This window comes from Antrostomus carolinensis, unplaced genomic scaffold (assembly GCF_000700745.2).
Source record: "Antrostomus carolinensis isolate BGI_N321 unplaced genomic scaffold, ASM70074v2 scaffold19982, whole genome shotgun sequence".
In the NCBI taxonomy this organism is placed as follows: Eukaryota; Metazoa; Chordata; class Aves; order Caprimulgiformes; family Caprimulgidae; genus Antrostomus; species Antrostomus carolinensis.
The window spans coordinates 11280-23468 of NW_010301865.1; the positions used below are offsets into that span (position 1 = coordinate 11280).

A 12189-nucleotide genomic window follows, 5' to 3' on the forward strand; every position below is an offset into this window, starting at 1 on the left:
GATGAGCTTTAAGGTTCCTTCCAACCCAAACCATTCTATGATTCTATGATCCTATGATTCTGATTCCATTTCAAGTTGGTACCATAACCATCAGGTCCAGAGAGGTCCAGCTGAGGTGGAGCAGGGAAGAGAGAACTCTATCTCTGAAATTGTTTTTTTTTTCTGTGATGACAGATGGTTTTTAAATAGAGTTTATCTGGGTTCCCCTTTGCCACTTCGCTTCTGATGCCGGAGCTGAGGTTTTAAATCTAAGGTGCTTTAATCATCAATTTGGCTGCTAAATACAGTAATAAATTTGGGGCTTTTTTTTTTAAGCTTCTGTCTGTGCCTTGTGACTATATTCTGCCTTGATTTATAAACTTCTCGTCCCATGGGGTTACAAGACAGTCTGCACCAGATCAGGGTTTGGCTCAGTGAGTCCTTCCACTGGTGGGAATGGACATCAGTCAGCTGAGGCTTATCCCAGCAGGTGACCTCCTCTCAAGAAACATTGTGGTGGCAAAAGAAAATAAGAAAGTCCTTTCAGGGTTGGTTACCTGGGTCAGAGCAAGTGTTCTGGAGTTACTGGATGAGAAAGGATGCAGTGAAACTATCTAGTACTGATAAGTGCCTAATTGTCAGGAACTGCATGTACTGAGAATGTGGATTCTTTTTTCCCCCAAAATACCACAAATTAACCAGTACAGGTGATCGTTGCTGTCAGTGGTCGTGTCTTTGGTGATGAGCACACCCTAATGACTGTGTTGGGTGGAAGGAGAAGAAAGAAATATCAGAGAGGAGCAAGTGAAGCTAATGAGACATGCTCAACTAAATAACAAGGAGAGTGGGAAGAGGTTTGGCCCTCAGGACCGGACTGTCAAGCCCCCAGGCTCTGGGCAGGCTGTTAGACTTTGCCCAGGTAGACAGCCCCAAATAGGATTTGGATGGTTGTGTTGCCAACAGACACATGATCTACAGATCAAGCACATTCCCTTCATCTTGCTGTTAAGTATCTCGGGCACAGTAAGTCCATGTAGAGCACAAATCTAGATGAAAGGAAATCTTTTTGAGGAACCTGGTTTGTCTGCTCCAAGGTCACTTGCAGCTGTGTGAGACAAAGGTGTTGCTGATGCAGGCAAGTGGGAGAGTAGAGCTGTTACCAGGTCAGGTCAGCTTCGTTGGAGTGGCTGGAGAGGAGGGTTCTGTGTGGGGCTTTTCGAGTCACGCTGTCCTGGGCTGGCATGGCAGTTGGATGGAGCAGCTGGTTGTGGGAGAGGTGACAAGATCAATGTGAAAATGAAATGAAATGGAGCAGCAGTAACCAGGCAGAGGGTGTTAACAGCAGGCTGCTTCAGCTGGCTCTTAGGAGGCAATTCCAGTTATTGCTCAAACCCCCTGGTACTGTTTCTCTGTTATCTTCACTGAACACCCCTGTGGCTCAGATTTAATTCAGCATTGATTTCTCAACCAGCTTGACTTCTTTCCTAGCAGAAGCAAACTATTAACCTGAAATGCCGTGGTGGAAGCAGGTGCAGCGCTTTGGCAACTGAATCCAGTTCACTGCAAGCATCGACAAGGAAACCAGTCACTGGTAATGTCTTCAGGCTACTGGTGCACATGAACACACGTGTGTGTGAATGGTGGCACAGACTTACTCCCTGAAATGGTGCAGATTTGGTTTTAGAAGCCAATAATTCATTATGATGGATGTTTGAATCTCTTTTCCTTCCATGCTATTTTTTTTCTATACATAAATTCTTTATTAACTAGAAGTCTTGAACAAAGCTTCACATTCCCTTTGCATATGAAGTTGCTTCTCCAATGTGTAGCTACTGAAGGAGCTAAATTGAATGAAAATAAATAATTATCCGATTGTTTGACAAAGAAAAAAGCATATTGGTGTGGTGACAGGCCTTTGTAGTGTAGACCATGAGAACTCCTAGATAAGTACAAGTGAAAACACCTTGAGTAAAGGACAGGTAAGGTAGGAAGAATGGATTATCCTCACATTTTGCATCGCAGATCAGACAGTTTGTCAAATATATCCAATCAAGAATAGTAACCCTATCATGATTTCAGTAAAAAGTTGACTCTTACTTGAAACCAGTCACGTCCCACTTAAATGGAAACTTAAATGGGGCTGAACAGCCCTCAACTCTTATAAAAGAGACTGGAATTGGTCTCTCTGTGCTTGTGATCATCAGCATTTTCAGATATACTACACTTTGGGCACTTCATTATTCCATTTCCTCACAGATACCGGAGTTCAGAAATTCCTGTAGAAGTCTTACTTTCAGGAGGAACAGCAGCAGCTGCCAGCCACTATTTTGTGGTGTCTTGAGAAATATGTAGCATCATTGTGCCCACACAGATTAGCAAGTTTGACAAGTTGAGACGAGTACTTAGAACTGGCCTTTGTTTTTAATTTTAAAAATGGTGTGCTTGGCACCATCAACCAGCACAGATCTTGGCAGATCTTGAAGAGTCATTAGATGGTGTTTTCCCAAGACGTGCCCACTCTAGAGCACAGTTAGTCTTGGAACTGAAGGGAATCTGAGTTGCTGGAGAACAAATGTGATGGCCTGCTGCCTCTTGAGGGGTGACAAGTGGTTGGAGAGACTTCAGAGCCTGTGAACACTTTCTGCACTGGTTGGTCCATGACACTGTGTCCTGCAGCTGGTAGGACTCGGTGGATATGTTGTTGAATGACAACTGGTGGAGTGGCTTCTTCCAATTGAATGGCTTGCAATTGTTCTGGTGATGATCCTTGTTGTCCATCAGGCTCTCCTCCTGGAGGGAGGTGCAGATGTCCATGCTGTCTCTGTGCAGGAGACCATGGGTGAGGTAGACCACTTCCCACCTCTCATATTTTCCCTGGGCAGTATCAGTGAGGTGCATGACTCCTCACTACACCTAGGCATGCATTTTGGACTTCATTTGAAGTCTGGAAAGACAGCATCAGCTCTAGATCGAAGAGGCATAGCTCTTTCTTGTAGGAAGGGGGCCTACAAAAAATCTGGGGAAGGACTTTTCATAAGGGCAGTTAATGACAGAACAAGGGGAAATGGGTTTAAACTGAAAGAGGGGAGGTTTAGATGAGATATTAGGAAGAAGTTCTTCACTGTGAGGGTGGTCAGACACTGGAACAGGTTGCCCAGAGAAGCTGTGACTGCGCCTCCCTGGAAGTGTTCTCGGCCAGGCTGGATGAGGCTTTGAGCAACCTGGTCTAGTGGAAGGTGTCCCTGCTGCTGGCAGGGGGGTTGGAACTGGATGATCTTTAAGGTCCCTCCCAACCCAAACCAGTCTGGGATTCTGTGATTCTATGACTCCTACAGGCTCCTTCTCCTGGTCAGCCCAAAGAGTCACACATCTGCCACCTCCAGTATCCAGAGGCCATGAGGTCTTACTAGGAGACAAGTGAAATGAACCTGAGTTGTATCAGCCTGCATGGTCCTGATAGTCACTTCTTGAGCAGAGTGGCCTGAGGCGTGTTTCTGTGCTAGTGGTGCTGGAGGAATTTATATCTGAAGCAGAAGAATGAGAGAAGGTGACACAGTGTACTGGTACCAGCTCCATTCAGCTCCATCTCGGCTGCATACAGAGCAGAGAGAACGTGAACAGAATCCAGGGTGGGCTTGAGGTTCAAAAACTGGAATTGTCCATCCTCAGCTTGGGAAGGGTTTGTTTGGAGGGGCACAAGGGTACTTCAGGGGGAGCAGGATGTGGCAGCAGTGACAGGTCCATGTTCCACACATACAACATCAGACTTATTTAATGTTTATAAATATGTAAAGGGTGAATGTCAGGAGGATGGAGCCAGGCTCTTCTCAGTGATGCCCAATGGTAGGACAAGGGGCAATGGGTGTGAGCTGGAACACAGGAGGTTCTGCTTCAACTTGAGAAGAAACTACTTTACAGTGAGGGTGACAGAGCCCTGGGACAGGCTGCCCAGGGAGGGTGTGGAGTCTCCTTCTCTGGAGACATTCAAGACCCGCCTGGACACCTTCCTGTGTGATCTCATTGAGGTTCCTGCTCTGGCAGGGGGATTGGACTGGATGATCTTTTGAGGTCCCTTCCAATCCCCAACATTCTGTGATTCTGTGACTTGTCCTGAGGTAGGTCTCTTCCTCCTTCATCTCTTCATGGCCAGCTACGAGGTAGCCAAGCCTCACATAGTTGCTGAGTTCTTCTAGGTCATGGCTCAGTAGCTAAAGATCATTAAATATGTTATTATTCAATGTTATTATTTAACATTCATTAAATATCTAGTTAAGTAAAGGCTTGGGTTTGCTTTCTGCCTCTGTTTCAAATGCTGCTGTCTGTGCTGGACATTAATAATTTGACTTTTTCTGGGGTAATAGTCACATGAATAATGCATTCCCCACTGAGCCTTTTTACCAGTCCCTGGCTGCTCCCCATCCAAGGGAAGTGTGAGAGGTAATTAACAGCCACTTGAAAAAAACAGGATTAGCAGGTGGGTGGGAGCTACTGTTGGGTTCATGCATGGAATTGCCATGGAAATGCTGAGATTTCCTGGCACTCCATCCAGTGTGTGGGCTCCAAAGATAGTTGCAACTGCACTCATGGGCCTCTCTCCTTTCGATCTTCCTACCCTACAAAAGGCAGGGGCTGTATTTTCCTCCAGGACGAGCTTCCAGGGGCTGTGCTGCCGCCATCTGCGCACGCGATGAGCCCAGAGAGCGGGACATTGTGTCACAGCTGTCGCCTCAAGTCTTTTTCCATTTCTTTCATGTCAAACCAATTGGTAGAAAAATCAGGGAGGGAGGAGAAAACCCAAACCCGGGTGTTTTGCCTCTTTCCTTTTGTTCTAAAAAATAATAACGTGGTGCATAAAAGACTCGGAGTTCGTGACTTTGTACTGGTGAGGCCGCAGCTGGAGTGCTGGGTTCAGTGTTGGGCCCCTGAGTCCAAGAAGGACATGGAGGTGCTGGAGCGTGTCCAGAGAAGGGCAACGGAGCTGGGGAAGGGTCTGGAGCACAAGTGTGCTGAGTTCCCTTGTGGCTGAGGGAACTGGGGGGGTTGAGCCTGGAGAAAAGGAGGCTGAGGGGAGACCTTCTGGCTCTGTCCAAGTCCCTTGGAGGAGGGTGGAGAGAGGTGGGGGGGGGTCTGTTCAACTGAGGCCCAAGGGACAGGACAAGAGGAAATGGGCTCCAGTTGTGCCCAGGGCAGTTGAGATGGGATGTGAGGAAGAATTTCTTTGCTGAAAGGGTTCTGAGGCATTGGAAGGGGTTGCCCAGGGCAGTGGTGGAGTCCCCATCCCTGGAGGGATTGAAGAGTCGTGTAGACACAGTGCTGAGGGACATGGGTTAGTCGGGGACTGGTCAGTGTTGGGTTCATGATGGGACTCGATGATCTTTTCCAATCAAGGCAATTCTGTGATTCTGGGTGATTCTGTGAGGCTGGTGCTGGTCCTTGTCCTACAAGCTCTCACCAGCTCAGTAGCCCTTGTGTGGCTAAACCCGCTGAAGCAGACACGACTCCGCAGCTGAACAGGGGCTGTTTTGCAAGTGTTTTCAGGCTGTATGATGAGACCTGCATTTGTTTCTAGCTGTGTGTGGTTGCCGTGCATGCTTAAACTATTGGGTGTGTTGATGAAAAATTTCTCTCATTTCAGTACCAGCTCTGGAGGTTTACAAGTCTGTGAGCGCATGTTCATCTGAAAAGGTTCCTGGGGGAACCTCCCATATCTCTTGCTCCCTTCCCCTTTCTGCAGCAGTAACAAAGAGCCTCCTGAATTTGTCACTGTCTGGGGTGCTTTGGTTTTAAGGATGGTGTGCCATTTGTTTCAGATCACCTGTTAGCAGACTCCTACATCGGGCAGGAGGAATCCCCTGAGATGCAGCAAGCGGCACAGAACAAGCGCAGGCTCTCCGTCATCTCAGATGGCAAATTTGAGAGGAGCTTCTCGGAGGAGCAGGCAGAGAAGATGCCAAGTGAGGGACCAAAGCCACGAGTCTACACCATCTCCGGCGAGAGACCGATGCTGTCGGACCATGAGAACGAAAGTATGGAACTGGTGGTGATGAAAGGGGCTACCCAAGAGGAATGCCACCACGGCCACCATGTCCACAGTGCTGGTGGCTCTCACGGCGTTACAAGGCATTGCAAGGGCTGGCCAGGCAGCCGACAAGGCTCCAAGGAATGTCCAAACTGCACTCGGTTGGCTGCCCCTTCCCAGCATTCCTTTGACCTGGAGCAGCAGCAATCCAGTGAGACTGGGTGGCACAGAAAAAGGCTGGAGAGGATGTATAGTGTGGATCGAGTGTCTGGTAAGTAAAGGTGGGTGCTGGAAGGGCACAAAGGGACTCATCAACTCAGAGCTGAAGGGTGACACACATTTAACCCAGCCTGGAGGTTTTGTTGGTTGCCACATGCCCAGAATTGGCCTCTGTAGTGTTTCCCCTTCAGCAGGTTGCTGGTACCTTGACCAGCATTCATGGAAAGGGATTGTCAAAGGGAGAGTTTAAGATAAGCTGAGTTCAGTTGGAGGACACCTCATCCAAACCCCACTGTCTCTGCTTCTAACTTGTCAGCAGCAGCTCACCTGGGTGGTTTTCATGCCAGCTTCATGGTGCTTAGTGTGGTTGATCTCTGTGGGTTCCCTTTCTGTTGAAGGAAGAGCAAGAGAGCAGGGGCAGTGTCAAAGCACCTACATTTATGCTCACCCAGGAGGCAGTTCAGAGCAGGACCCTCTCTCCTCTGCCTTGTGCTGGGGCTGAGGCAGGTGAAATCTTTGTGCCAGGGTGCTCTGAGGAAGCCTCAGCTCAGATACTGTGTTCTGTACTTTGATAAGTCCCCAAAATGCTTGTCTACGTGTCTGGAAGCAGTTTAGCAGGGTCCCTCACGTTGTACCACATCACAGACTTTCCACAAATACTAGCAAATAACACAATATTGAACTTTCTTCCCCACTCACTATCCATTTGCTCAATATTTTCAGGGAATGAGGCTTGTAATTATTCAATTACATTAAAAAATTGCTGATTGTCTTTAAAAACTTAGCTATTAATCAAATATATGTCATCATCTGTGTGCTTTGAATTATAAGCTAGTAGGCAGCCCATCTTTGCCTGTCAGCTCTATATATGGCTGGCAAAGAGTCTGACCTAATTTGTGTGATTATTCTGTAAACACACATCGAGGCTTTTAGAGCTGAGTGTCCAGCCAGGAAAGGTCAAAGTTTTCTCCTTGAAAATAAATTGAAGACCATGGAGATCAAACTGGACATCTGTCCTGGGTTCATAGTTTTCTAGTAAATATCATAGTGATATTTACTGCAGGTAAAATCCCAGGAAGGTTGGGTTCTGGATTATATTTTCATTCCTAGATACTTGAAATTCTGTGACTAAATTAACACATGGTCTAATGCTAAAGAATAATAATTAGAAAATAATTGATTGTCAAGAGTGCAGAACACTTACAGTCCTGCTAATTCTTGTGTGTAGTCTTTAAGCATCGTTCCTCTGTTGCCTGTGATTTTTGGCCTTCACATGAGACACTACACGGGCAAGTTTAGACTTTATGATTTTTATTGCTTGAGTGCAAGAAAAGGAGGGAGAAGAATTTTCCTGTATGGAAACCTTTTATGGTTTTATGATCATCCATGTTTTACCTGATAAAAGATGGCTCTGCATGTGATGACACAGCCAGAAAGCCTGTGTGAAAATGGACAAAGAAAGGCATTTCTGTCCCAAGGAGATCACCAAACCCAGGGACTTGGTCTGGTAGAGATCGGGGTGCTGAGTTGAATCGGTTGCAGCCTCATGATGTGTGCTGAACTAAGAAAGTGAAGATTTTCTGTTCTAATGCTGATGGATTTATGTTAAAAGCTTTCCTAAATGAATCCAAATTGTACCATCCACTGTGGGACTGAAGCAGGTGACTTGATACAGAACCAAAGGGAAGTTGCAGGTCACTAATGGAAGAGTTTAACAGCTCATAGCTGGAGCTAAACCCCTCTGTGTGCTGGAAAACATGTCCTAGGCAATGCTGGAGAGAGAGGCCACGGTCTGTTTCTGGGCCTTGGGATTTATAACACGTATTTTCAACTAGGCAGCAATTTTTGCTAGGGACAGTCATCAATGTGAAATGGAGACGTGCTTTTCTGAAAATACATTGGAGTTGTTACTGAAATGGGAGCAAAGTGGACAGTGCTGAACCTGCAGATGCCTCTGTGAGTATTTTGTGTCCATACAAGCAGGGAGCAGATACCCTCAGTGCTTCTCTCGAGCTTCTGAGTGCTTGCACGTGTGGCTGTGCAGGCAGTGCTGTGCCTCCAAGATCAAATCCCATCATAGCACTGTGGCATCATGGAATGAGAGTTTTCTCAACTTGCTCTCTTTTGCATGTTCTGTCCAAGAGTGGCTACTCAGAGAGAAAAAAAAGAATGGAATGGCACAAGTGTGGCAGGTTGCAAGAAGTGTTTCTTGGAATGTCCTTCATGCATGGCTAGTGGAGAAACCAGAGCAGAGGTGAATGGAGTTGAGAAGAGAGACTGATTTCCCCAGAGGTTCACTTCACAGCGCTGCTTTCTCTGTTTGGATTTACATGACACGTTACTGCTGCAAACCAGAGCTCATGGCCGTGATTTAATATGGACTTTTATGCTGAGTTTATGGTGCCTAACACCATTCCAGAGAAGCACAAGCTGTTGTCTCCTGTGCTGCTCCCAGCACCTGATACAAACACATCCTCTCACAGACAGAGGTGCTGAGATATTCATACAGCCTGGCAAGTGGCTGGAGATGCTGAGCATGGTGGTGGTGTTCTTCCAGTCTTACCCAGACCCATGGTTTCTTGACTATTTCATCACAGTTGATGGTAACAAGAAAGGAAAACAAGATGCTCTGCTTGGCCAAAAAGCAAAATAGCCATTCTCTGAATAACCATAATCTGAATTTTAACGAGCTGGATGAGCTGTGGAGCTGAGCTGTGCTCCTTAGTCCCCAGCTGTGTGCTTCTCTGCTACTCTTCTACCTCTGGCTGGTACAGAGGCACCTCTGAAGGGTCACAAATCCTTTACTCTCCTTTGAGTGCTGTGTGTAGGGCTGTCATATCTTCCCTATGTCTATCAGAAAAGGAGAGGAGGCTTCCAGCAATTGTCCAGGCAAAGCCTCCTAAGGACATCACTTGTTGTTCGTAAGCTCTGCTTTGAATCAAAGCTGGTGGCTTAAAAGCTGTCAGATATATTAAGAACCTGTCAGTCCTTGGAGCTGCATAGTCCCTGAGAAGTCTGTACGGAATTGTTGGCTAGAAAGGAATTTGTACAACTTCTCCTCCTTCACCACTTTTGTGGGTTCGAGACTCCAAGTGATTCATTTGCAATCTTTTGTTGGTTTGCATTTCTCCTCTATCTGTTTTTTGGAGGCGAGCAGACATAGGAACTTGATAATAAGTATTTAGAATGCAGTTTTCATTTTACATACATATTTCCTTAGGGTGCCTTTATACCAGGCTTGACATAAACTGTTAGCTGAGGAGTGTCTGCTGCAGTTTTCTAGATCATTTCTTGGAAGCTTCACTTCAAAGGGAGTCTCCCCAGTTACATTTAGTATTTTTTGCATCTCTAATTGCAGCTGCTTTTTGTACTTTTAGGCAACAGCAGGATCAGTCTGTAGTAGAGGATGATCTGTACAAAACATTTGGTAAGATATCTGGTCTGTAGTAATTATGGCTGCAGTACACATGCAGGGTTTGATTGGGTTTTGGCCAATGAAAGTTAATTAAAAAAAAAATACTCTTGACAATGCCAGAATATAAAATATAAATGACTACTAAGATGATACCATAGTGGCTAATGATCTTAAAACTTGAATGAGTGAAGCAAGAGACATGATCAGCAATGTGTGACAAGGCATTAAACAAGGAAACCACAGACTGGAAGTGAAGCAAGATGAAAAATCAGGGAGCCCCAAATCCCAGGGATTCAGTCCACTGAGATCTCACACATCTTGTGTCAGTGGATTTTAATGCACCTCTGATTCCCTGCCTGACCAACTTCAGCTCACTAGGAGCTGCTTCTTGCTCAGAGTCCTCCTTCTGGTCACCACCATCCCACACACATAATTAATGACTTATTTTGCTGCCTGTTTGTTGTTTCAGAGGTCATTACATGAAGATGATGTGATGTCCTAATGCAGTGGATTTAAGAAATAATCTGCAGTTGACTCAGGCAGAGCAGTTTACAAACACAGGGGACCAAATAAGCACAGAGTTGTCTGCAGATTGTACAGCTGATGTGCTGTTTGACTTCTGAAAGCAGAAAAACTCATGAAGGCCAGGTCATCCAGAGCTGGTGTGAGGGGTTTATTGAAACTTCAATAGTAGAAAAAGAGAGTTTGTCTGAGGTTTACAGTTGTGAAGAGAGGAAGGTGAACGCTTTTCATCTTCCACAGAAAGCTGTATCAGAAAGAACTGGATGAATGGAACCAAACTAATGGTACTTAGGAAAAGGCAGAGGCTGGGAAATGCTTTTAATTAAAAATGTTTCTTTCCCCTGTTGTTTTTTTATTTGTTTGTTGGTTTTTTTTCTTGTTCAAATGTCTTTTCTGTAATTCCTGGATTATTTTAATCTTCCATTCTTAGGATAGAGCTTTCATTCTCCACTTAGTCTTAGCACAAATAGGCTTAGCACAAATTTACAACACACTTGGTAGTAGTGTGCATATATATGAGGAGGATGAGACTCTTCTGTTTAGTAAGACAGGATGATGAAGAAAAGTACTAAGAGAAAGAGCTTGGAAAGTCTTGCTGTCTGTCTGAACAATCTCTCTGCCCTCTGGATTCTCAGGTTCTGCTCTCTCTTTTCCAGATGATGTCCCCATACGAACCTGGTTCCCGAAAGAGAACCTCTTCAGTTTTCAAACTGCTACTACAACTATGCAAGCGTAAGTAAAACTATTGCTGTAGCTTTTAGTGTGGATCTTAAAAGTCCACAGCCCACTCAAAGCTGTATCTGAGAGCCTGGAGCAATCGAGTTGTATGTTTGGCACTGCAGTCTGAGGGTGAGAGAGAGAGAGAGAAAACCTTGTCTCTTATTAATTGTTTTTTGCACTTAGTTCTCTTTCCTACTACCCCTACTTATTTGGTTTTACCTTCTTTAACTCCTTGGGCTACCCAGCTCTTCTCTGCTTCCTTTATTTTCTCCATGACACTGTGCCCTGTCCCTGGCTGCCTCTGCAGAGTGAGGCTCTTGTGGAAACACCAGCTGAGACCCTCCGCCACTCACTTCTGCTGCAACCACTGCCCTGAGGGGTCACTATTCCAGGCTTGCCCTGCATCCATTGCTCCAGAGGAGTGTGTCTCTGTAGGATGAGATACAGCCCTACAGCTTCTACACTTGTCTGGTCATTTGAAGAAGGTGACAGTAAAACCTTTGCGAAGTGTGAGCAGATCTGAGTTAGGAACAGCCTCTCCCTCCACACTCCGTGCAGGTTTTGGTGCCCCTGGTTGCTCTACTTTGGGAGAAGGCAGTTCTTGAAGCACTGAAGAGAGTAAGGGAAGCCTCATTTACAGGGTGTACCCAGCTTGTCAAGAGATGCCATCTTCCTGGTTTCAAGTATTTCCTACCTGGATGGAAAGCTAAGGCAGGTGGTGAGGGAAAGGAGATAACTGCTCTGCCTTCTAAGGCCCTTCTCCAGCCTTGTCACCTTCTTCCTGTGTCCTCCTTCCAATATCTGTATCACCCTCAGCTGTACTGTTCTCTTTATTTCTCCTTACCTAGTCTGGTGTCCCTTTTGTAATCACTTTCTCTGCCACTTCTTCTTTATTTCTTCTTCTTCCCCTCATACTTTTCTCTCCCCAAATCTCTAAAAGAGGCTGATGGTTGATGTTGGGATAACCCAGACTGGATCAGACCTGTAAGGACTGATGCAAGGAGGGCTGGATCCAGTGTTGAGGAGGAGAGTCACTGCTGAGATATTGGAAGAGATCTGCATCCACCAGAAACAATGCTTATCTTCATGCTCAGCTGGAGGTGTGACCCACCCTCCCAGTGTGGGGAACAGCACGAGGGAGGCATTTGCCTGATGCTACTCTGCCTGATCTGGTGTATAGTGGTGGGATGCTAATCCCACCCTGACAGTGGGAGTGAGGAGCCTCTGTGAGCTTCTGCTCTCTCTGTATTGTCCTAGTGCTGCTTCTCTTACATGTGTCTTCTCTTGGTGTCCTGGATAAACTCTCCTTTCCTCT

General features: G+C 46.0%; 1 protein-coding gene across 1 annotated transcript in view; it reads left to right on the plus strand.

Moving 5' to 3' along the window:
- Window positions 1-10890, plus strand: part of LOC104521587 (NMDA receptor synaptonuclear signaling and neuronal migration factor-like) — a gene marked incomplete at its 5' end in the record, with an annotated part of 15009 nt that extends 4119 nt beyond the window's left edge. The window contains 2 exons of the mRNA XM_010163632.2: window positions 5790-6269; window positions 10811-10890. Coding sequence (XP_010161934.2) covers window positions 5790-6269; window positions 10811-10890 — 560 coding nt within the window. The remainder of the gene's footprint in view (window positions 1-5789; window positions 6270-10810) is intronic.
- Window positions 10891-12189: the final 1299 nt, after the last annotated feature.